Source organism: Bactrocera dorsalis, chromosome 1, assembly GCF_023373825.1.
Source record: "Bactrocera dorsalis isolate Fly_Bdor chromosome 1, ASM2337382v1, whole genome shotgun sequence".
Taxonomy (NCBI): Eukaryota; Metazoa; Arthropoda; class Insecta; order Diptera; family Tephritidae; genus Bactrocera; species Bactrocera dorsalis.
The window spans coordinates 87,362,675-87,388,837 of NC_064303.1; the positions used below are offsets into that span (position 1 = coordinate 87,362,675).

The 26,163-nt window shown below is 35.9% G+C and overlaps 2 protein-coding genes across 10 annotated transcripts in view; one reads left to right on the forward strand and one right to left on the reverse strand.

Moving 5' to 3' along the window:
- The window catches only part of LOC125775787 (uncharacterized), a 327,611-nt gene that overhangs the window by 36,351 nt on the left and 265,097 nt on the right, over positions 1 to 26,163 (forward strand). The gene's annotated exons all lie outside the window — the stretch shown is intronic.
- The window catches only part of LOC105229173 (GTPase-activating protein skywalker), a 165,466-nt gene that overhangs the window by 15,427 nt on the left and 123,876 nt on the right, over positions 1 to 26,163 (reverse strand). For all 9 annotated transcript variants that reach the window (XM_049446538.1, XM_049446537.1, XM_049446540.1 and 6 more), the window contains 2 exons: positions 23,165 to 23,367; positions 21,930 to 22,134 (listed from right to left, as the gene is read on the reverse strand). In XM_049446538.1, the coding sequence (XP_049302495.1) occupies positions 21,930 to 22,134; positions 23,165 to 23,367 (408 nt within the window). The remainder of the gene's footprint in view (positions 1 to 21,929; positions 22,135 to 23,164; positions 23,368 to 26,163) is intronic.

Sequence of the window (26,163 nt, forward strand, 5' to 3'; positions counted from 1 at the left end):
ACTTTTTTTAAAAAAAAAACGCATAAAATTTGCAAAATCTCATCGGTTCTTTATTTGAAACGTTAGATTGGTTCATGACATTTACTTTTTGAAGATAATTTCATTTAAATGTTGACCGCGGCTGCGTCTTAGGTGGTCCATTCGGAAAGTCCAATTTTGGGCAACTTTTTCGAGCATTTCGGCCGGAATAGCCCGAATTTCTTCGGAAATGTTGTCTTCCAAAGCTGGAATAGTTGCTGGCTTATTTCTGTAGACTTTAGACTTGACGTAGCCCCACAAAAAATAGTCTAAAGGCGTTAAATCGCATGATCTTGGTGGCCAACTTACGGGTCCATTTCTTGAGATGAATTGTTGTCCGAAGTTTTCCCTCAAAATGGCCATAGAATCGCAAGCTGTGTGGCATGTAGCGCCATCTTGTTGAAACCACATGTCAACCAAGTTCAGTTCTTCCATTTTTGGCAACAAAAAGTTTGTTAGCATAGAACGATAGCGATCGCCATTCACCGTAACGTTGCGTCCAACAGCATCTTTGAAAAAATACGGTCCAATGATTCCACCAGCGTACAAACCACACCAAACAGTGCATTTTTCGGGATGTATGGGCAGTTCTTGAACGGCTTCTGGTTTCTCTTCACCCCAAATGCGGCAATTTTGCTTATTTACGTAGCCATTCAACCAGAAATGAGCCTCATCGCTGAACAAAATTTGTCGATAAACACATTTAGAACCGAACACTGATTTTGGTAATAAAATTCAATGATTTGCAAGCGTTGCTCGTTAGTAAGTCTATTCATGATGAAATGTCAAAGCATACTGAGCATCTTTCTCTTTGACACCATGTCTGAAATCCCACGTGATCTGTCAAATACTAATGCATGAAAATCCTAACCTCAAAAAAATCACCCGTTACATACAAGTATATTGTGTTGTGGCTAAAAAATACGAGTTCGTTCGTTTCCTACAATCTAAAATGGCACATTGTTGCACCTATCTGATTAACATACGTTAATCATACATTATACTAATGAGCCACACAAATCACACAATAATAGACGACTGAGCAAACAGGCGTTCATGTAGAAATTTCTGACTTCAATATGACATTGAGCCGGTTAAGCATTTTCGATTGACCCATATGAGATATGAGATGTTGGCGTTGTAAAGAATTTTGTCAACTTTTTATTACTGCTTTTGCGGCCAAAATATGTTCATATGTCGCTTGTTTATTGTCGAATATTTAAATTTAAAAATATATTTTTGGATTAAAGCCAAACAAAGCGACAAAGTGAGCGCGAAATGCTGTTATTTTTTAAAGAAAAATTTCCCATGACAAACGGAAAATTATAAAGCAAATAAAAAACGTCGAAGGCAAAGCAAAAGTCAAACAGCAGAAGACAAATAAAAATTAGCACAAAGAGACTAAAAATATACGTAAAAATAGAAATATTCAATGAATAACAAAAAAACAATTTAGAAACATAAATACCATAAATCAAGGGAGGCACGAGCTTTAGTTGTGAATTTAGTTCGAAAAAAAAGAAATTAAAATGATAATAATAATTAATAAACAAGAATGGGGAAGTACTGAATATCACGCACAGAAATTTCTTAAGGATGAGTAATAGCAAAAAATTCAAAAACCAACTGTCACGTAGCATGAGGCGAAAATAGTTTTAATCATATTTTTAATATTATAAGTACATAGGCCACGCCCAGCACCAAATGAAGAAAATATAGATTGTACATGAAGATCGTGGAGAGTCGATTCAGTACCGTTCGCGGCAACCCGGACTTTTTTTATGTCAAGATCGTAAATTGAAAACGTGCGGCATGCAGCTTGTGCAAGAACTGAAGCAGCTCGACCTTCCCAAACGATATTGCTTCGCTCTATTGGCTCTCGAAAACTTCCAAGGATAACCGAGGTTTTTTTGTGGCCAAGTACTCGGCGACGTTTGGTTTCAACAAGAGCATTTGAGAGATGAGATAATCTTCAAAAAATAAATGCCAAAAAATGTTCTTGCGGATGATAATAAATATTCCTCATTAACTTTAAAGTTTTTGTGTTTTTTCTTTAAAAAAGTGGATCACCCTTTAGTATGAGATCCTCCTGGAGATCGACTTTTGAAATCTCTAAAATTTTTCCAAGAGTTTTCAAAATGATTCACCAACTTATTTAAAGTACATTAAATTTTGCAAATATAATTTATTTTTAAAGAAAATCACGAAAATCGAGTTTTTCTGACTCGCTAGTGCCTATAACCCCTTGAGAAAAACTTTACATATTAGCGTTTATCTTATAATTTTTATCTAATTTCAGTTACACTATTGTTTATTTGTACAAATTCATTAATTTGTTTACGAAGATTGGAGCAACAAGTTCACACCACTCAAACAGCCCTATGAATGTGCCGCTTGATCGATGAATGGTGCTAGTGAACCGGTTCTACGCAAATGCATACGTAATTGCAAACAAAACTGGGCACCGCTGCACGCGAATTCTCGAGAATTTTAGCAGTTCATAAAGGTAAAGACTACAATAGATTCATTGATTAGCGTTTTAATGATAATTCGCTTGCGCATTTCGCGTAGGAAACTATAGTGTGCCTAGTTAAAATGTTGGATTTAATAGGAACAGAATTCATTGTTTGCTAATGTGGCATCATCGACTACTTAACAGGTGACTTATACCGTTATCGCTTTCTGATTAATATAAATATTACGAATCCGACCACAATTACTCGCTACTACTACTTCTTGCTTTTACTTAACCAAACTTTTATACTTGAAGAGACCGATTTAAAAACTCATTGCAGTCTGGTATAAATTCGGGTCTGGAAAAAATATATAATTTGACAACATTTAGCATTTAAGTAATTTGTAGCTCAAAGCTTTAACGAGATAACTGACTAGAAAAGCGGTGGCCACAAAACTGATTAGACCCAAGTAAATTTCTCTAATGGACGCCCATACTTCATTAAAACTAGCTTCTAGGATCGGTAATATTTAGAGGTGTTTGGACTTCGTCACGCAAATTTATTTCTATCGGCTGCGAAGGTACGAAAGGGTTCCCTGCTACAGAATATGTCATGCAAAAAATGGAGAATTTGGCCACAGAAATCTGTTGATAACCTTGACAGCAAAATATATCATAGTAGGACGAAATTTATTGAAAAATTTAAGGAAGATAGCAAAAATGAAAGTAAAAATAATTTAAGAGATGACGAAAACCCGACGTTTCTGTCACCTTGTACGTCCGCGTAACTCTAAATCTACTTACATATGTTATTTAAACTGAACAATCAGATAAACCAAAATAAATAGTCATTATTTTAAGCAAATTTGGGGAGCTTTAATGACTTAAGTAATACTTCGGAATATATATAAATATAAACTGGAAATACAGATTTCTCCATTACAAAGAACTTTTAAAAAAGCTTTTCAGGTTACTATTGATCGGCGTTGATAAATTTTCAAAGCAAAAAACACTATAACAGGATAAAACCCATAAGAAAAAGTAAATAAAATAACAAAAAGAGAAAGGGAAAATAATAATACAAAGCCTTCAAAGGCAGTCGAGAGGTCGTTGAAGACATGCCTTCGACCTCTTCAGCTGATGAAAATATTAAAAAAGTCAATGATATGGTGCTTGAAAATCGTCCGGCAAATGTAAGAGAGATGGCAAGGGAGCTCGACATCTCTCGCGAGTCTATTCAAATGATCTTGGTGTAAATTTAATTATGAAGCGAAGAGTCCCGATAAAGCTGAATCTTTTTCAGAAAGAGTACCGCAAACAGGTCGAATTCCTGTCGATGTGACATGAGATTTTGTGTTTGACATGCAAACAACTCATCAATCGTCAACATAGAGGGAAAAACACAAGCCGAAATAAAAAAAAATACCACAAAGCCGCTCAAAAATCAAAATGATGTTTAATTGTTTTTTTTCCGATATTCGTAGTTTGGTGTATTATGAATTTATTCTGGCGATCAATAAGAAGTTCTATTTGGATGTATTGAGACCTTTGCGTGAGAACATCGGTCGAAAACGGCCATTGTGGAAGAACATTTACACGATGATAATACACCATTGTAACGAGCCTCGATTGTGACCGAATTTACAGCCAAAAACGCAATGAATCGCATCGATCAACCACCGTAATCTCCAAATTTGGCTCCGTACGATTTTTTCTTGTTCCCCGCTCCGTATAACCCGCTTTTAGTCGATCAAAGATATAAAACAAAATTCGCTGAATGAGCTGAGGACCATCCCAAAAAGTGCTTATGAAGTACAATATTTTCAAGACTGGAAAAATCGTTGGAATAAGTGTATTACATCTGGTGGGGATTACTTTAAAGGCGACAAAATAAATATTTATGAATAATTAAATACGTTGCATTTTATTTACAATCAATATCGACAAAGCCCTGAATTTTCAATTAAAAATTCTCCCGAAAAATATCAGCTCATAGACTCATAAGTAAAACCTATAAATGTAACACCCTGTACTAACATATCTAAGAAAATACATTTATTTATAGATGCTCATTAGTTTCAGCTTTTCTGAAAATATAAAAAATCGCAGCTACTCAAGCTGCTCGGCCTAAGGGCGAGTCTTGATGAGCGGTTAGCACATTTTTTATTATCAAAACCGCTCGATATAAATAACACATCCACCTGCAGGCCCGCACAAGTAAAGGGTGATTTTTTAAGAGCTTGATAACTTTTTTTTAAAAAAAAAACGCATAAAATTTGCAAAATCTCATCGGTTCTTTATTTGAAACGTTAGATTGGTTCATGACATTTACTTTTTGAAGATAATTTCATTTAAATGTTGACCGCGGCTGCGTCTTAGGTGGTCCATTCGGAAAGTCCAATTTTGGGCAACTTTTTCGAGCATTTCGGCCGGAATAGCCCGAATTTCTTCGGAAATGTTGTCTTCCAAAGCTGGAATAGTTGCTGGCTTATTTCTGTAGACTTTAGACTTGACGTAGCCCCACAAAAAATAGTCTAAAGGCGTTAAATCGCATGATCTTGGTGGCCAACTTACGGGTCCATTTCTTGAGATGAATTGTTGTCCGAAGTTTTCCCTCAAAATGGCCATAGAATCGCGAGCTGTGTGGCATGTAGCGCCATCTTGTTGAAACCACATGTCAACCAAGTTCAGTTCTTCCATTTTTGGCAACAAAAAGTTTGTTAGCATCGCCATTCACCGTAACGTTGCGTCCAACAGCATCTTTGAAAAAATACGGTCCAATGATTCCACCAGCGTACAAACCACACCAAACAGTGCATTTTTCGGGATGCATGGGCAGTTCTTGAACGGCTTCTGGTTGCTCTTCACCCCAAATGCGGCAATTTTGCTTATTTACGTAGCCATTCAACCAGAAATGAGCCTCATCGCTGAACAAAACACGCGCGCGAAACACATTTCGAACCGAACACTGATTTTGGTAATAAAATTCAATGATTTGCAAGCGTTGCTCGTTAGTAAGTCTATTCATGATGAAATGTCAAAGCATACTGAGCATCTTTCTCTTTGACACCATGTCTGAAATCCCACGTGATCTGTCAAATACTAATGCATGAAAATCCTAACCTCAAAAAAATCACCCGTTATTATAAGTTGTTACCACATATGTATGTACATATGTGCCTATATTCATATACAAGTACATACATATACATAAGTACTTATACATATGACTACTGATTTTTACAAAACAAAAATATGCCTACTGGCGAATTCACACCAACAATTGCACAACTGTCAGTGAGCTTTAGGTCAAGAAAACTCATTTTACAAGGTTGTCATGTCGTTGCTCGCCTATTGCACTCACTTGAGCAGCAACAACAATAATTGTGACAACGACAACTGCAAATACGATAGCCGATACGGTAGGGTTGCAACGAAGCTTTAAAAGTTGAGCTCAAGTTGCGGTCATAAATCATTAGACAACTGAAAGGAGGAGCAGCACAAGAGGAGTGCCGTTTTACACAAAAAAACACAAGCGAATGTGCATAAACGAGACTAAACGCACCACACGACTTCTCATGCTCCGAACGTCACATGCGGACTATGCGAACCCGACCAAAGCCGGCATTAGCTGAAATGCCGATGTCTATGATCTAAGTGGTTGCCGGCTGGTTGGTCACTTCGACGGCGAAAAAAAACGTCTGTCTCTCTTCCAATTAAGCGCCAATTCAGCTTGTAATCATATTTACGCTGCCAATAAGGTAAAAGCGGACGGACAAACATTGTCATTTTCATTTAAAAAGTATTTAGTACACGAAGAAAACATACCTACATATGTATATACATATGATACTTGTGTATAGATAACTAGATATATGGACTGTTAAATTCATTTATGCCTGACTGCCTTGTTTGTAATTCTATGCGAGTGTGAGCAGAATTCTATTTACACACTCATATTTATATATCGTTTAAATATTGATCACCTCTAGTTGGGGTTAGAATTAGTTAAGCATAATAGTCGCAGTCGCGAGCAGCAACGTCAGCGCACTCGTATTCGTATATTTAGCACATTAATTTGTAATTATTGCCAGCAATATTTTTAAAATTGCATAATTGTCATAATTAGTAGCCAATTTATAGTGACTGTAATTCAGCTGTATCATGGGTCATTGCGCCAAACGGTATTCAATGGGTATAAAGATGAATAAAATGAAAAGTTACGTTTATAATAAATTAGTAAAATTAGTAAAACAAATTAAAAATTAATTTAAATTAAATAACATTAAGTGTTCTATTAACGTGTTATTGTTCATAAAAAATAAGATAAATATAAAACAATGAAAAATATTCATTAGCAAAGCGCTAGTGATCAAAAGTTGCCAGTTGTGTGAACTAAAATAAGAAAACACGTAAACTGCGACTGAAACGAAGCTTTAATACCCTACACAGGAGCATTATTATAGCGTAAGAAGATGTCAAAATATATTCAGCTTGATGTTGATCAGTTAGTTTACCTTGCAGCTATATGCTATAGCGGTTCAATCTTAACAATATTTTCGGACATTTTAGAGGTACTTTGGGTACTAATCCGTGCCAAATTTCAGGCATATATCTCACCAAACACAAAAGTTTCCCTTACAAGGACTTGAGCTTGACAGATCAGTTTGTATGGCAGCTAGCTGCTATAGTCCTCCAATATCGGTGGTTTCGAAAAATGATTTGCTTCTTGGAGAGAAAAGGACGTGTGCAAAATTTCGGATCGATATTTCATAAACTGAGAGGCTAGTTGGCGTATGGGTTTTTGAAAAGTTCCAAGAAGATCCGACTTTTTCGATCCAAATTTTGTTCAGCGTGGAGGCTGAGGCCCATTTCTGGCTCAAGATGTAGATGAAAAAGGAAAATTGCCGCCTTTTAAATGAAGAGAAACCTGAAGATATAGAAGAGCTGCCATTCCACCCAGTAAAAAAAATGTTTGGTGTGGTTTGTGGCTCAGTGGAATCCCCATTCCATATTTCTTCAAAAATCATACTAGTGACAACATAACCGTCAACCGTTATCGCGCCATGATAATCGACTATTTGATGCCTGAAATTGAAGCTCGAGATCTCGGCGACATTTGGTTTCAACAAGACGGTACCACTTCCAACACATCACATCAATCAATGGATTTATTGAGAGAACAGTTCGGTGAGCAGATAATTTCATATTTTGGGCCGGACGATTGGCCACCAAGATCGTGTGATATCACAACTTAGACTTTTCTTGTGGGTATTTGTAAAGTTTAAAGTCTACTCGGACGATCCCGCCTCGGTTTAGGCCTTGAAGCAAAATGTGTGATCATGTCATTTACCAGTTACCAGTCGAAATCCTCGAACGAGTCATCGAAAATTGGACTCAAGGGATGGATCATCTGAGACGTGGACGCGGCTAACATTTGAAAGATATGATCTTCAAAAAATAAATGCTTAATAATGTATAATAAACATTTCTCATTAAATTTGAAGTTTCTGTGTTTTTTCTTAAAAAAAACATAGGGAACCTCGAAATGGATCATTCTTTACATACTATATACACCTACAAATTTTATAGGGTCTCCAACATTTCCTTCTGGATGTTACAAACTTCGTTGAAAAAGTATATACATACATATAGCTTGTTCAGGGTACAAAATGGAAATGAGTTAAAAATGTGGCAAAAAAACAAGTAATATATAGGCTTTAAGGTAGTAGTCTGGTAACTTGGGTTCGAAAAATCGATTTTTTTTTTGGTTATTTTGAAAGTACATTGTCTTGAGAATATATTGTGAAAATTTCAGACAGAAATTCGAAATATTTCGGGAGTTATGACGAGTTTCCTAGAGCGCCTTGGAGTCCTCCCTCTCAGAGTTGTTGAACATTAAACGCGTTTTTCTCAAAACATTGATTTTCTGGTCGGCCCGGGTCCTAACTTTTTTTTCTACTGAACCGACTGCTTTCAAATTTTAACAGGCTGTTTTACACACTTATAGTTCTCGTCGGCACTAACGAGAATTTTTTTCACTCTTAACTTTTTATTTGACAACCCTTTTTTTGCTAAAATAAAATGACTTTTTTTTTCAAAGTCCGCCATTTTGTTATTTACCCTTGATATTTAACTTCAGTAGTTCCGACCAGAATGACATATCTATAGATGAAGAATAAACAAGAACATTTGATTTCATATAACATCAAGAGCCAAAATCCCCCGGGCCACTCAAGTGCATTTTTTTGAGGTTCCAACTTCGAGTGACAAATAGTCATAAAATATCAATTTTTTTCAAATATATTTTTTTTTTAATTTTCAATATGTAAATAAAAACACTCTGAATATTCAAGATAATTCATTTTTATTTTCCTATAAAAAATCACCCTCCAAAGAAGTCATGAAAGTAGGCATAAGTTACCAGACTTCTACCTTAAAACAATAAATGCACGTTTTTATTGTTTATCATTGTGTGATAACGAGCTATAAGACAGTGTTTTGTAGTAAATTGTTTTCATAATGAAAGAGTCAACACAATGGCTATTAGTACAATATATTGGATGGCGTATGCCTACTGATCTCAGTATAGTTGTATATTTTTATACTTTGGGTTATTTTCCTGATAACTCTGAACCATTTAGGTTGGTCAAAATTGGTGATATTTTAATGAAATGAAGTGGACACGCTTTCTTAAAAATTATGTGTCTTAGCGCTGAATGAAATTGGTGTAACCCTTATCGTCGTCGTGACCTTATGTACCTAATATAAACTATTCCGATCTTCTGGTTGACGTTTTGCACACCAGCTTAACTCAGTTCAGAGAATCAGCGTAACTGATCTGTGTAAATTTATTTTGCATAGAAAAGAGTTCTAAGAAATTTTAGAAAAATATATCATAACCTATTATATTATATTTCTGGGTTAAAGGCTGCCTTTTCTTGGCTTTGTACTTGGAACCCATCGTCAGCATTAGACTATGACATAGATTATGACGACATTGCCATAACTTTTAAATTGCAAATGTATCTTTATCGGTGAGATGAGAAAACAAAACTACTTAAAACAGGTTTTGAACACTGAATAATGTAGCTGCTTAGTTAGTAAAAGCAAGTTAATTACTTGTATTGTAAAAGAGGCTAAATTAAATAGCAAACCGATCCCTGTTTTTACGGCTACAAATTGTATATGCAACTTCAGTCAGTAGAGAAATAGAAAAAAATATCTGTTTATTACAGAGTTCAGCTTCAATAAAGATGCTGGATTCTAAGAACGCTGAATCTAAAAATTACACTAGTTTACAGAGGTTTTGCGGCCGCCTGTAACAATTTTTTTTGCAAAATTTTGGGTTGTTGAGTCCGAAAATGATTGTAAAAATTTCCGAACACGAAAATTTTATTTGAGTTGTAGTCTAGAAGTGTAGGGGTCAATTCCGCGTCCACCGTATTCAAACAGGACACCCCAAATGCCCCGCATATCTGTTAGCATATCATTCGCCAATATGTACATATATCTCTCAGATTTGTTGAGTAATGTTATTAGCCATGTGTCATATATTTTCACCACATTAAAAAAAAAAAAAATTAATAATCTTCAACTTTTTATGCTAAGGCATATTTAAATGTCTTTTTTATTTTTTTCTTAACTTTTTTTTAATTTGTCTTTTATTTTTTTAATTTTTTTTCTAATATTTTCTTAATTCTTTTTTAATTTTTTTTTTTTATTTTTTAATTTTTCTTTTATTTTTTTTATATTTTTTAATTTTTTTTAATTTTTTTTTTTTAATTTTTTTTTTTTTAATTTTTTGGAGATTTTTTTAGTTTTTCCTTTATTTTTTTCTAATATTTTCTTAATTTTTTTTAATTTTGTTTTTAATATTTTTTTAATTTATCTTTTAATTTTTTTTGATTTTTTTGTGAATTTTTTAACTTTTTTATTTTCTTTGTTTTCTAATTTTTTTTTATTTTTTTTTTTATTTTTTTGTATTAATTTTTTTTAGCAGTATTATCACATATTGAACATTAGAATATTTATTAATCACTAATTTAATTAATTAAATACAGACATTAGCCTAAGCACTTTGTTCTACATTGCGGTCGTGATAACAGCCTCATAGACAACACAACACGAACTCATACCGAATATAGGTAAACAAAGTGTAAATAGGTAGTACGAGTGTGTTATTGTTTATGAGATAAGGTGCAGTCACTCTTAACCTATCAGCCTCACCCCAAGCCATGAGACAGGCAATCCTTGATTCATCAATTAATAACAAAACATCACAAACCGCACTTGGATGATTGTATGTACATATACATAAGTATATGTATGTATGTCAAAAGATATGTATATCAGCTTCGTTGTCTACTTTGCTGTCAGCTGTTCGGTTATCAGCTAATGTTTTGCATACAAACATGCACACAAACTACTGTTCTTGCGGCCAGCAGAAACTGGTAAAAGCCGGCCACGTGGTGCCGCTACAGAGCTTATCAACCAACACAATCAAAACAAATCACTGTCGCATAGAGAAATATATGGCTGAAGGCAAGTGCACACACAGGCAGCTCAGCTCACAATAAAACCGTTACAATTGACTACGAGTTGATTTTATAGTCCCACCATATGGTGAAAACGTTACAGATATTTTGTATGTATTTCTGTACTAGACCAAAAAGAATTGAAGGATGGAGCCATGTCTAGAAGTTCAGACAAGTGAGGAAAGTTTTCTGAGCGCCATTCACTTGGGAGTGACCAGAAACGATTCTTGGGCTCAAGCAGCTCACGACTTCCGGTCCTAAACCAAGTATTCTCTAGGTAGCCAAAAACCATCCGTTTGAAGGCGAGCTAAAGTAAGAATGCGAAACATCCCTCCTCAGGGTTGTGCGCTGGGTTTGAGATCCGCCACGTAAAAAAACACCTCCAATAAAAAAAAAAAGAAAACACCCAAATAGAGTAGAGCAAGTCGGCCTTCCATAATCCTATGAATGATGGATCAATCAGTCACGCCTCATTTTCGAAAAAGTTCGAAATGAAGCAAGAAAATAAGCATTAATGCATTCTAATGACAGATGTCAGATCATTAGTTCATGAATTACGTCATGAAGCAAGTGAAGCAAAAACTTGGCTTTACGCCGAGTGTCTGAACACTGCCCCAAGGAAATCAGCAGTCAAAGATTAGTATGCTAAGATTGGACATGGTGAAATGAGCACCGAGATGGTAAAAGCAGTGGACGCCAATAAGAGGTTGTAACGAACGAAAACATAAAAAAGTCCACAAAAAATTTTGTATGACCGTAAATTGAAGTTGTTCGAGATAGCAGACAATCTAAAGATTTTAACTAAATGTGTACATCATATGATTCATGAATATTAGAGTATGAGAAAGCTTTGTGCAAAGTGAGTGCCACATTAGCTCATTTTTTTCCAAAAACAACGACGAGTTGATGATTCGGATCAGTGTTTGAAGACAATGCGACAATGGATGAAGCAGGGCTTCAACATTTGACTCCGATGTTCAATCGACAGTCATTCACACGATGAACCCACTCCAAAGCGAGTAAAAACGCAACAATTGGCTGACAAGGTAATGACATCCGAATTTTGGAATGCGCATGGAATAACTTTTATTGACTACCTTAAAAAGGGAAGGACTAACAATAGCGAGTGGACCATTTAAAGGATGAATGGGCCCAAAATGACCGCATTTGACGAAAATTAATGTGCTGTTTCACTAAGCCAATGCACCGTGTCACAATTTAGTGAAAACAAGGGCAAAAATCCATGAATTGGGCTTCGAATTGCTTCCGCATTCACCGTTTCTTCTTCATATCTGACCCCAAGCGACTATTTTCTGTTCTCAAACGAATACTCGCTGGGAAGAAATTTGCATCAAAACTGAGGCCTATTTTAAAGCAAAGAACACAGCTATCAAAATATTACAACCAATGGTAATTTGAGAGTCGTTATATTCAGTGTATAACCCTTAAATGAAAACAATTTTGTCAAAAAATTTGTTTCAACTTTGATAGGCCTGGGACTTTTCAATTGACCCGTTATATTCTTATATACATAAATGGTCAGTGAAACGAGTTACATAAATATATCCATGTCCGTATTTACGTGGATCAGTCCTCCAGCATTTGAGATATCGTTCTGAAATCTCGCTTACGTTCGCTTCTCCCCAAGAAGCGCTCATCTTTCGGAACCTCCCATATTGGAGCACAATAGCATATAGCTGCCATTCAAATTGATTTATCGATATCAACTCCTTGTATAGAAAACTTTTTATTTGACTAGATCTTCACGAAATTCGCCATGGAAAATTATTCAAGGCAAATTGAACAGATCGAATCACTATAATACATATGTATATGTACATATAGCTGCCAGACAAAATGTTCGATGAAAAATAAAATAAGGTTTTTTTTATACTCTGAAGCTATTAAAAATGCTCCTGTTAAGGCTACAATAACTCGGTGGAGACGAAATAAACGTTTTTCCTTGTTTTTCACCCGAATTGTCGAGGAAGTCCAACTACCAACCCACCTGTAGTGATTTCCCTGAAGTACATTTACACTGAATACCTAAAAGGTATGAATTCCATTGAACGGCTGATATCTATACTTAATTTTCAAGCTAATGGATTTATACTCCGAATTACTTTCAGGTTGAAAACATTTATTATACTCTTTGTAGGCATTACGAGTCAACATTGTCAAGCGCACCCAGACCCAGAAGACGAGTACTTAGAGAAATTTCTTCTTGGAAGTCAGCCAAATCGAATAATACCGATTCCGCTTACCACAACAACCTTTTTAAAATAATCCGAACGCGCTCGGTAATTAAAAATCGCACCAGCGAACAGAGAGGCGTGGCGTACATTGGCACATAAGTACATAAATATCCCATAAAATGCATTTAATTGCATATTGTGTGCAAATCTCTTGCCTATTCCTAAGCAAACATGTAAACCAAAGAACATTTAACCGTAAAACGAAGAAGGCACTGAATTTAGCTTTATGGCCACAGCTTTTTGAGCGTGTGCAGTGCGCTATGCCTTAGGTAAATGTGAGTTATCAGGCGAATATTATTTACTCGTGATTATAATTTTTCTTGCATGTGTTTTTGTTTTGCGTATCGCTTATTGTTGTTACAATTATGTCTACATAAGTACAATAGGCAATAATCATTTCAGTTGTATTTGCATTTGTGCCTACAATAATTGCCCATTTTGTAATCAGTAATTGAGGTCTTACATTTGCGGGCACGTATGCACAAACACACACTCAACCAAACACACAAACACATATACGGACAAACATGTGCGCATACCTATAACGAGTGTTTGTTTGCATGAATCTATTGTGGCAATGTTTGTCTTGCTATTATTCCCACTTAATAACTACTATTTGCTTAATAATCTAATTCAATAAAGCGACTTTTAATGCAAAAAAAAAAATTTAAAATTAAAAAAATTCCATGAAATTAAATTTAAAAAAATTTAAAAAAATAAAAAATTCTACAGTCAGCAAAAAGTAGTGGCACTTTGTTCATAATTTTAAAATTCGTCTTTTATTCTTCTAAAACTACGTGGTCCCCTTCAAAGTAATCCCACTTGGCCCCAATGCACTTGTGTCAACGTTTTCAAATCCTCGAAACTGTTGTTAAAGCCAATTTCTGAAACAGCATGCCTTCAATGCGCCTAGCGATCCACTTTTACTGTCTTCAATTGACTCAAAACGGGTTCTCTGGAGCAGTCGTTCAAACTTGCTGAATAGTCTGAAGTCACAAGGAGCTAAATCTGGCGAACACGGCGGTTGCGACACGATATTGGTTGAAAATTTGGCGAAAAACCCACGAAGAATCAATTTAGTATGCGACGGTACAAAAACCAATAGTTGTCGGCCCATAATTCCGATCTCTTTTTACAGCAGCTTCGCGCAAACAACGCCTAACACCCAAATGGGGTTCCTTGTTCACAGTTTGGCCAGTCGGAAGGAATTCGGAGTGCTCCAAACCTCGATAATCGAGGAAAACTGTCAACATAACCTTGATTTTTGATCTGCTTTCAGGGTGTTTTTGGGCTTTGCTCACCTTTATCTCGATATACGGCCGATTGATCGTCTGTTACGGAGTCGTAAGCATAGATCCAAGACTTATCGTCAGGAATTATACTTTTTATGACATCCTGGGAGGCGGAAAGTATTCTTTCACGGACGTTAAAGCGACGTTGTTTTTCGAAAAATATCCGTGATTTGGAACCAAACGTGCTTTTATTTTTCATAGACCCAAATGATCTTTCAGAATGGTTTGCACAGATCCTTAGGATGACATAAGGTCTTTGACTGTTAATCGTCGATTCTCAAACACCAAGGCCTTTATTTTATTGACGTGTTGCTCAGAAACTGAGAGACAAGTTCGCGTACATGCAGCAAAACGGATATGAAATAATCTTCCGGAGACAGAATTTCTAACTTTTAAGAACCAATCGAAATATATTGAGTTACGTAAGAGAACTCGAGGCAGAACAAGCTATTTAATAGTGAGCCATTGATATGCAGAGAACACCAGAGAATCGCATGTTATATCATTTACATGACAGTTTGGAAACTTAGACTACTAACAGATGGGCGGACTTTAAATAGAGTTCCGGATACAGGATTTCTAACTTTCAAGATCAAATCGAACCATATTAAGTTACCCAAGAAACTACTCGAGAACACGAGAGAACCGCTATTTATACCATATAGAGTTAGGAAGGCTGAACTACTAACAGATAGACGGACATGAAATACACTTCCGGAGACAGGATTTCTAGATTTTTAACTTTCAAAATATAATTGAGCCATATTGAGTTGGTCAAGATTACGAATACATTACGAGGACTTCTCGAGGCAGAACAAGCTATTTGCCATTGGTATACAGAGAACTCCAAAGTACCGCAATTTATACCATATACTATACATATACCGGAGAGCAGAACCACTAACTGCATACTACGTTAGCGAGTATTGAGGGTTAAAATAAAGATAATGATGACATAGCTTCCGTGAACCCCTAAAAGAAGTGACTGACATTTAAACAAGCCACTTCAAAACAAGCTAGTGATGTTCCAAGCCCTCCCCTGTTTTGAAAGATTCTCTTAACTCTCTTACCCAGAGTCGCCTGTCATCTCAAAGAAACGTCATTGCTTCATAATATTGAGAAACCGAATAAGATGGATCGGTTATATAATTGCGTTGAAGTAACAAATTGTTATTAGGCGCTTCAAATATATTATAAATTAGAATAATCTTCTATTACAATGCTAATTTATGCAAATTTACGCTGACACACTGGAAAATTTTCCTACGAACACTGAGTAAACTTGTTTCACCCAGCGCCCACTCAGCTTCATAGCTATTCGAGTGCATGAGAGTGAGTATGCATTACTAATTCGATTGCACATAAATTCCTTCCAAATACAACAACAACAACAAGCAACACACCCACTCACCACACATTTTCCATATTCACATTTATTGCATATTAATTGCTAGGCTTCCGACCGCAACAACCCCCGCCTGTGCACCCCCAGCAGAGCCTACTACATATAGACTCATTACAAATGTAGAACGCTAAGCCAGCCCGAATGCCGATGATCGCATCGCAAGTGGACATTAGGTGCGATATTCGCGATATTCATAAGTGAGTACATTGTCTATCAGACTGAATTGCGCAATAAATTCTACAAGTAAAAAATGTGTGAGTTCATAAAACCGCAATTCAACTCGCAAGCGTGTAATCTGTAATCGCATTTAAATTTCGAAATTCTTTTCATTCTTGTTTATTTACATTTACATACATGTATGCATATCGGGGCTCTGCGTGGGGCGGAAGGTGCTTACAGCGGCTGCGGGCTTTGTGGTGAAGCAGCTGACAGATATTTTCATGCTTTTTGATTGACGCAATGCAAATTTGAGAAAAGCTTATCACATCCGGTGGTTAACCGTTCCCACAATAGGCGAAAGACATTCTGGTCTGATGGCACAAAAGGTGTGGGTGCCCAGCGATGTTATTGGCCGAGATAAACAATAATTGTTTTAATTTTTTTATGCAAATGGAATGTGGGATATGCTTAATTATGCCGATTGATCAAAGAAACGTGCAATCTTTATAGCCAATGACCTTTTGTTGTGACTTCAGTCGCCACCTAACCATTTATTGTTTCATTTGGCAATCAGACCATAGATAAATCAGTCTATCAGAGTTCACTGGCCCTTCAAATTCCAACGCTGATGCTCGGACGGATAAACAGTGTGAAATTTTTTCGGTAGAGAGTGGCTCCAATCGGAGATTCCAAGTGTAACCAAGTGCTTCTCCACTTGGTGTTTCCAGCGGGGTGGTTCCTTTCCTCTGGTTCCCCCGACAAGTACTGCGTCGAATACTCTCATCCGCTATCTCTTAATCCCCTGAACCCTGAACAATGTCGTCGTATATCTTTGCAGTTGCCAATACGTAAAGGTTCATAAATCTTCCGCCGAACCTTTCTCTCGAAACTCGTATCGCCGACTCATTTGATATTGTCATCGCTCATGCCTCTGCACCATATAGATGATGCGTGACTTGTAGGATTTGGTCCTTGTTCGTCGAAAGAGGACTTTACTTCTTAATTTCCTACTTAGTCCGAAGTAGTACCTGTTGGCAAGAACTATTCTGAGTTGGATTTCGAGGAATGTGGTTGTTGGTGTTAATACTGATTCCAAGATAGACGAAATTATCTACGGCTCCGAAGTTATAACAGTCAACAGTGAGGTGGGAGCCAAGTCGCGAGTGCGACCACTGTTTGTTTGATATCCGGATATATTTCGTCTTGCTCTCCTTGCTGCCCATAGGCGGATGCATATTTTCGCCGCAACAAGATAGAGAACCTCGGAGCGAATGCACGTCTAAAAACTGGAGACGTGTCTTTCGTCTATCACAACATGATCGATCTGGTTGGTCGCATTTCGATCTCGAGACAGTCAGATAACTTGATGAATTTTCTTATGCTGGAATCTAATACTACAGGTTTCTATATTTCAGGCCCCGACGAAGTCGAAGTCGATCAGCCTCATCCCATTTGGGGATGTTTCATGAATTTACCGAGTGTTGTGCCAAAGATTCCTTCTTTGTCCACTCTGGCGTTAAAGTCGCCAAGCACGATTTTAACATTGTGGCTGGACCAGCTCCAAGCACTCATAGAAGACGTCTTTGGTCACATCGTCCTTCTCTTTCGTCGGGGCGTGGACGCAAATCAGCGATATGTTAAAGAATTTCGATTTGATGCGGATGGCGGCTATACTTTCATCCACCGGGCTGAATATCAGGACTCGGCGACGGAGTTTCTCTCCCACCATGAATCCCAAAAAAAAATGTACCCAGAGAGATTGCTGCCAAATATGTCTACACGAATGTTAGGAAATGCACGCGAAAGCTCGTAGCCATATTATTAAAAATTATACAATTTGATTGGATTAAACATTAGCATACATACAATCAGAGCTCAATAGAAATATTGCAGCGGCTATCTCATATTACAACCAAAGCGCTAATTGCTACGACATGACAGTTTGATTGTACAATATTTGTGAAATTCAAAAACGTCAACAAGCGCCAAACATATCAGGTCTTCGCAGTCTACGGACCTCGTTACGCCAATTAACGTCCATATGTAATTTGATTCAATATTCCAAGCTAGTCAAAATCAATTTTCACCATTAGCAAAGGCTGTCATAGCCAAGCCAAGTAGGTGTGCACAGTCAGGGTGCGATGAAGAGCCGTTAACATTTTTTATAAGCACACAAATAAAATAGGCTTCCGAGGCTAAGCTTTTTAAGTTATCATGAGTAAACTGAATGATTTGTGAAAATTAAATTAATTGAGGATTAAGGAATGCCCTCTTAATGAACACCTGTGCAAATTGCACTGTGAACTAGTATATACCGTTATCGTTATAGCAGCCAGCGCCATTGTAAAGTCATTGCTTTTGACAAAATTCGGCAAATTAAACACATTAAGGCATTTCTGATTTGAAATGAGCTAAAGCAATTAATCGCATGCAACCAAAGTGAGGTCTGTCGCGATCTACACGAAACATTTCCGGTATTTCACGAATTCACATTCTCTACACACACAGGTATATGTATATACATATATATATATAAATGTATATGTGACTTATTTGAGCAGCTTGTTGGAAGACATCTGTGACTTGCCTACGAAGCGTAACAAATGTGTGGGGAAGTGAAAACACTTGCTCCGAACTTTTTTTGTTTGTTTGCCTTCTGATTGAAATGCCTATTTAATTGGCAAGTAAACAAACATATAGAAATATACATATACACACACACACACATTTGGCACTTTTGTAGTTGTGTAGTAAGTGGGGACTGTCAGCTAATAATCAAATATGTGTTTACAAAGTCACATGAATGCTTTTATGATAAGACGACAATCTGGCGGATCGAGTGCCCTGTGCCGCTGGACGGGGGCGGGGCGCTACAAATGCGATTATTCTATTTCTCAAACGCCGTACGCTTGGGCGCTGATAGTGGAGGTCAATTGGCTGCTGTTGTTGTTCATGTTGCCGTTGTTGTTGTTGCTCTCATTATAATATGCGATAGACCGTTGTTTCAACAGAGCGCGGAGATTATGGTTCAGCAATCGCATTTCTAGTAAACAAGTTCATACATATGCATACATTTGTATGCACATATGGCAGCCACAATAATATAAAAATAATAATAACATAAACTTTTTAATTACAGCCAATTAATATTATCAGTTTAAAGCCAACGAAGCGCGGGCATACTGTGGATCTGTAAAAGCCTTTGCAGCGCAAGCGATCATTATAGGCCTGTAAACGCAGGGTTGTATATATTTAGACTCCTTTGTAGATTGTAATTAATAATGCTGAGTACAAAAAAACTATACCCTTCACAAATAAGAAACGTGTTTCATACAAGGATTTGATTTTAATCGGATGGTTTGTATGTCAGCTATATGCTACAGTAGTCCGATCTGAACAATTTCTGCGGAGTTTGTTGCTTTGTTTTGGATAATAATCCGTGCCAAATTTCATGCAGATATCTCAACAAATGAAAAAGTTTTTCATACAAGGTCTCTATTTTAATCGTTCAGTTTGCATGGCAGCTATATGCTATAGTAGTCCGATCTGAACAATTTCTGCGGAGTTTGTTGCTTTGTTTTGGATAATAATCCGTGCCAAATTTCATGCAGATATCTCAACAAATGAAAAAGTTTTTCATACAAGGTCTCTATTTCGATCGTCCAGTTTGTATGACAGCTATATGCTATAGTAGTCCGATCTGAAAAATTTCTTCAGAAATTGTAGCGTTGCCTTGGGCAATAATGAATACTAAATTTCCTGAAAATATCTCATTAACTAAAAGAATTTTCCATATAAGAACTTGATTTTGATCGTTCAGTTTGTATGACAGCTATATGCTATAGTGGTGCGATCTGAACAATTTCTGCGGAGTTTGTTGCTTTGTTTTAGATAATAATCCGTGCCAAATTTCATGAAGATATCTCAACAAATGAAAAAGTTTTTCATACAAGGTCTCTATTTTGATCGTTCAGTTTGTATGACAACTATATGCTATAGTAGTCCGATCTGAAAAATTTCTTCAGAAATTGTAGCGTTGCCTTGGGCAATAATGAATACTAAATTTCCTGAAAATATCTCATCAACTAGAAAAGTTTTTCATACAAGGACTTGATTTTGATCGTTAAGTTTGTATGACAGCTATGAGTAGCTTTTTGGGGGCAGAAGAACCTGTACAAAATTTCAGACCGATGTGAGGTATAAAGACAGACGGAGATGGCTAAATCAAATTAACTCGTCACGCTGATCGTTAATATATGAATGTATGTACACATTTTATAGGGTCTCTACTTAATACACCCTATTCTGGGTATATAAACAACTAATGGCAAATTTTAATGAGCAGCAAATAATATTATCTTTACGCCACTTATAAATTTTATTGTTTACAAATAAAATCGGAGCATCTTCTTACTGACATATGTAAGAACGTATGTACGAAGGTTCGTAAACTTGAGTGCAAGGCAAATGTTGATTTAGAACAAAATACGTACTTAAAAATGTTCATCATAGATATCGAAGTGAGGCCAAAAAGTTAGTTCGTTGCAGTGGAAAATGGTGATAAAACCAGTTTTCGTCAAATGGGCTCGGTAGCAAGCGGATTTAATTGGCTTAATATTGCACTAACGTTTTCCATAAGAAATTTCAAAAAATCTGTTTGAATTTATACCTTTTTCAATGCTTGGAATTGAAGCAACAAGACGGAGCCACTTCTCACACATCGCATCAATCAATATGTTTATTGAGAAAACGATCTTGCGAGTAGATTATTTCACGTTTTGGGCAGGTTGATTATACGTTAGACTTTTTTCTGTGGAGATACATATGTATGTAAATTCTGAAGTCTATGTGGGCAATCCCGCCTCGAATCACGCGTGTCATTCGTCAGTTACCAGTCAAAATGCTCGAACAAGTCGTCGAAAATTGAACTCAACAGATGGACCATCAGAGAGCTAGCCGCGGCCAATATTTGAAAGAGATAATCTTTGAAAGATAAACGCTAAAGGATATCTTTCGAATGATAATAAACATTCCTCATTAATTTTGAATTTTCTGTGTTTTTGCTTTAAAAAAGTAGGGAACATCGACACTTTATATTGGTCAATCGGTTAGGTATTTCAATGAAATTAAGGGATCATCTATTGCTGGTAATGATATATTGTAAATCGGGTATATACATTGCTTGGCTCCTATATATCTTATATAAGAATTACAAACTTCCGACTGTCTTTATACCGTATACATCGGGGCAATTCGCACTAAAACGACATTTACAGTAGCCCCTTTAATCATAGTTTTATCCTACAAATTTTTCACGATTTTTTCAAGTGTAAACAGCACATTGAAGTAGAAAACAGGTTAAATAGAAAGGTAAATACCGGTGCTGAAACGGTAAATATCACTAACTAAACAATATAAATCTTAGGGCTTTGGAAAACAAGTGCAATAATACAAACTAAATAAAGTGGTATATTTTTAAACAAATAAATATTTGCTATACTAATTTTAATGTTACAGATATTAAGGAAAACAAGCGACATATGCTGGGAAAAAACCGAAAAACGTGCTTTGAAAACTTACGAAGATGAGCAAACAGAAAACAGCGAAATAACGAAAACAACATATGGCAATAAACTGAATAGAATAATCAAAGGTGTTGCGTATAATGTAGTTCCTCTCAGAGCACACCATTAAGTCCAATGGAATTACATAAATTTATCAATTTTTATATAATTTATTTTTGACAGATGTATAGTTAGTGATAACTTAATAGATTTTTTTTTTTTGAATTGTGCTGTTCGTACTCACCCGACATGAAATGCAACAGAATCGATGTAATCGGATACAATACTGGACTGTATGTGATATCGGGACAATCATAGCCCAATACATTCACGATGCGATCGGCTACCGAACGCCCAGTGCGTGTAAGATGGTAGGTTAGACAGTGAGCGGGATCGACGAAGGCGGGTAACATTATGGGTTTTTCAGAGAGCTCCGTTGTGCCAAAGACCTGAAATTAAGAATGAAGATAACCTCAAATATGGTTTCGAACAATAAACATAATAATAATTTTCGGACTTCAAAAATTTCGTATCTCGGTTTCTCGAAATATGGTAGAAATTAATTATTTTATAAACCCTCATATCTTTTAACGGGTAATCCAAGTATAGGTCTTTTTTTCAATAGCCTTTTTTTGACAGATCAGTCTGTAGAGTTCATACTTCAGAGTTCAGAACGTCAATATCTAGAGCTGCCATCTTACATAATTACAGCCGAAAGATGTCGGGACATGCTGTGTATCAAATTCTGTGTATACTTTTCCAGGACTCCCTCAATCTATTAAAAATATTGGCATAAATATTCAGTAGGCTTGAAGTCGAATCTTTGAATAGGCCCTAGAAGAAGTTCTATCGACTTTTTAACAAAATATTCTTTCGCAATCCGACTTTGATGTAATTGTCCTGCTTGTATATACATTTATCTTGTAAGCCCTTTTTTTCGTTTCTCTAAATTTATACTCAGCTTTTGTATGTAGGACTCTCCGGACATTTCGCCTTCGACCATTACCACATTTATTGACCACTGTAGCTAAAGCAGCTCCTTCATGACACTTTCAAAAAACATTTTCTCTGCTTTTCGTACGATTAAATTCAGATTTGCTATTAGCGCCCCAAATTACTGATCTTGTAACTGAAATAACCATTCTTTCGGATTCTCCGCATGGAGTACTATAAAGGTACGAAACAAATGTCGGTGGGAGACAAGACTGCTACCACCGGTGGGCAGAGCTATCTTCGGAACTGTGTCGTCAGCGGCCAGCTTTACTGCGCATTGGTGCCATAGTCCATGAAGACTCGGACCAAGAAAGCGCTCTTAGAATTAACACGGAAAAGGAAAAAGAGCTTCTTTACTCTCCTGTGCAGGTGACTAAGGAACTTCAACTGGTATCGCAAAGGACCAAAAGTCTTCATAGTTTCGTCGGCTGCTGTATACATATTTATGTATGTATATGAGTTTACACAAACTGAACTTTTTCTTACCTGATGCACCATGTCCCAATAGAAACCATCCAACATATTCTGCTTCGTCTGATGTTGAGCGCATAGTGCTGGCCACAATTGTGCACGAATGGGCGAATTAATAGGCCATGAATTCTCACGTAGAATACTCTTCACGTCACGCTTCTTGCCCTGCTGGAGCAGCTGTTGGATTTCAGTGAACGAACGCAAGGCCGGTTCTTTGCCTACAAGATAGCAGATAAATAAAGAATATAGTAATTGTTGTAGGTATTACAAGACAGAAGTATAGTATAAAGTATAAGTAAATGAAATATTTCTAAAAAATATATTGAGGTAGGTCTTACGAGAGTTTAGTTGAAATTTCACAATAAGAAATTTATTTGTTTATGTAAAATTTGTGTGAATCGGACAAGTTTCTAGCAAACTCTTTATTTTGCATTACTTAAACTATCTTCGAGAGAACGCTTGCCATTGGAATGTGTGCGCGCATTGGTTTCGAGTAGGGCGTGTCTACAAAAATAGATTTCATGAGCACTGTTTTGACACATTCCAAAAGCGCGATGGTGGCAAAACACTTAAGCTGATGAGATTAGAAATGTTGCGTTGGTCAGATGGTGATTAGAATATTACCGGTGAACGTCAAAAGGTTGAAAAATCGGCACTAAAAACACTGAAAATTACTCATAAAGTGCTATTACTTATCATTACTCAAAATATTTTTTTTTTTTGTAATATTAATTGATAAATTCATGCGAGAATTGTCTCACTTCTTGGATTCACTGAACTTACAACACCGAGGGAGTGTTAAAATTGTGTAGAAAAAATGTGTCTCATTCATGACCAGATTCCATGTTTAAATCTCAACTGCGAGCCATATCCACATATGGTTGATAGGTATAATAAAAATATATATTAAATAGAAGAAGATAATAAAAATAAAATAAAAAACATTTGTCATTTACCGACAATTGTTAGACATGTTGTTCGTCATATGCAAATCCAGAAAAATTCGCAAATAATGAAATCATAGAAGCATGAAATTCGAAAACTGCGTCAAAGTCTTGACGTTTAAGCAATCGATTTTTTTTGTGGACGTGACTCTTATCACATGCACAGTGGCTCTCGCAGAGCATACAGGAGTACATACATAAGTTCATACGAGTATTAACGGTGTACAAACAAGGCTTGGGGGTGTGTATGGCGTTGATAAAAGTACAAAACATACACACAAATATATTTAGGAACGTATATATGTATGTATATATTAATGTATTAGACAATTAAACTATTTGCACTTGCAAAAAAAATTAATTCGATGCGCAAGTTTGTTTAATTAACTGTGAAATATAGAAAGTAGTGAGCCAGTTAGAAAGGAAGAATAGGTGAGTCATTGGCATTTAGTTGTAAGATTTTTCGTATTTACACAGGCCACATTCGCATTCTACATACTTATACTTTGGTTTGTAAGAACCCAGTAAGGAAACATAAAAATATTTCTGACCGTAAGTCCGAAAAATACTAGACTTGTACGAAGTGTGACGAGTTATTTTATTTGAAATAAAAAAAAAATCAAAAGAATAAAACTCCAAATCGTTATGAGGAGTTAGGTCTAGGCAGAGACAAGAAAAAGTGAAAAGTTGAAACAATTTTTTGTCATTAAATTATTTAAAGTAAAAAACATACCATTATGAGGTAAGGTTTCGACTAGACTTGACAGAAATTTAAAAATATATATATGTATATAAATTTAAAAGCAATCAATTGGACAAAAAAATGGTGTATAATCTAGTGACTACTCGAAACAGATTTTGTTCGTTTGTTCTTTTAAATTATCGAAAAAACCCAAATTTTCATTATTTAAATAAGTCTGAAGTCTGAACTAGTGTCTGCTCCAAGGATTTTTTAGCTTGGAGCAGACACTAGTTTTTAATGTTTTTAACAAGATGGTGAAGTTTCATTATAATCTAACGAGCGGTTCTCAAGCTACTATGATCAGATTTTCGGAAAACTCAAACTTTTAACTGTTTAAAATAATCGAAATTAAAGAATCATTCGATTAGACACTAGTTTTTCATGTTTTTAAAAATGTGTAGAAATTTCATTGAATTCTATCGAGCGGTTCTCGAGTTACTATGGTCAGCAGTTCAAAAAAGTAAATTTTGAGAATAACACATTTAAAGTTTTGCGCCCGCTTGACCGGTAGCTTAAAACTGCTGCTAGCTTACTGCTCTCGTACATTCAACAGCGCCCGAAAATCCTTTGCTTACTATCGAGTAACACGAAAAGAATTTTTCGGAATTACTTAAAATTGTTAGAGAATATTTTTATGATATTATAAAATATAATGCAAAGAATATCGATTTTTTTTTAAACTACTGGTTACTCATAACCCTAAAATAAACACTTTCGGTTGAATCAAACAATATATAAATGTAAAATATATATAGTATAAAACGAATTCTCCAAGACTTTTAAGTCCCTGCTGAAAAATTCGTATACCACAAAACTAGATTTCAGAGGCTAAAAACAAATTTGATCGAATTATTAACAAGCTCAGTAAAACTCAATGGAAAATTTTATTCGCTGTGTGAATTTTATAGTTTTCTAATGTAAGGTCAAAATTCATGTGGTGGTATGAAGGCGGTGAGTTCCCTATGTTAGATATTAAAATTCCCCAAACAATTTATGATGGTTTCTATCCGGCGCTGCATGGATTGCTAATATATTTACTTAAGTATAGACATATATACATACATACAGACTACATATATACATACAGACGGCGTCACGACATATCCAAATTAATGGAGCAAGTGCAAATATTATAAAGATAAATTTATTAGAAAATTTATAACACGATTGATTTGTGCCCAACCCAAATTCCATAAAAGTTAAATATTTTATCTTAAATAGCTGAGTAAACGCTTTATAATCGAACGAAAACTGTACCTAGTATGTACATTAGAGTGGGTCGACCTACAGGGAAGCAAAAAAAATCACGTATGCACGAAATGCTCTAC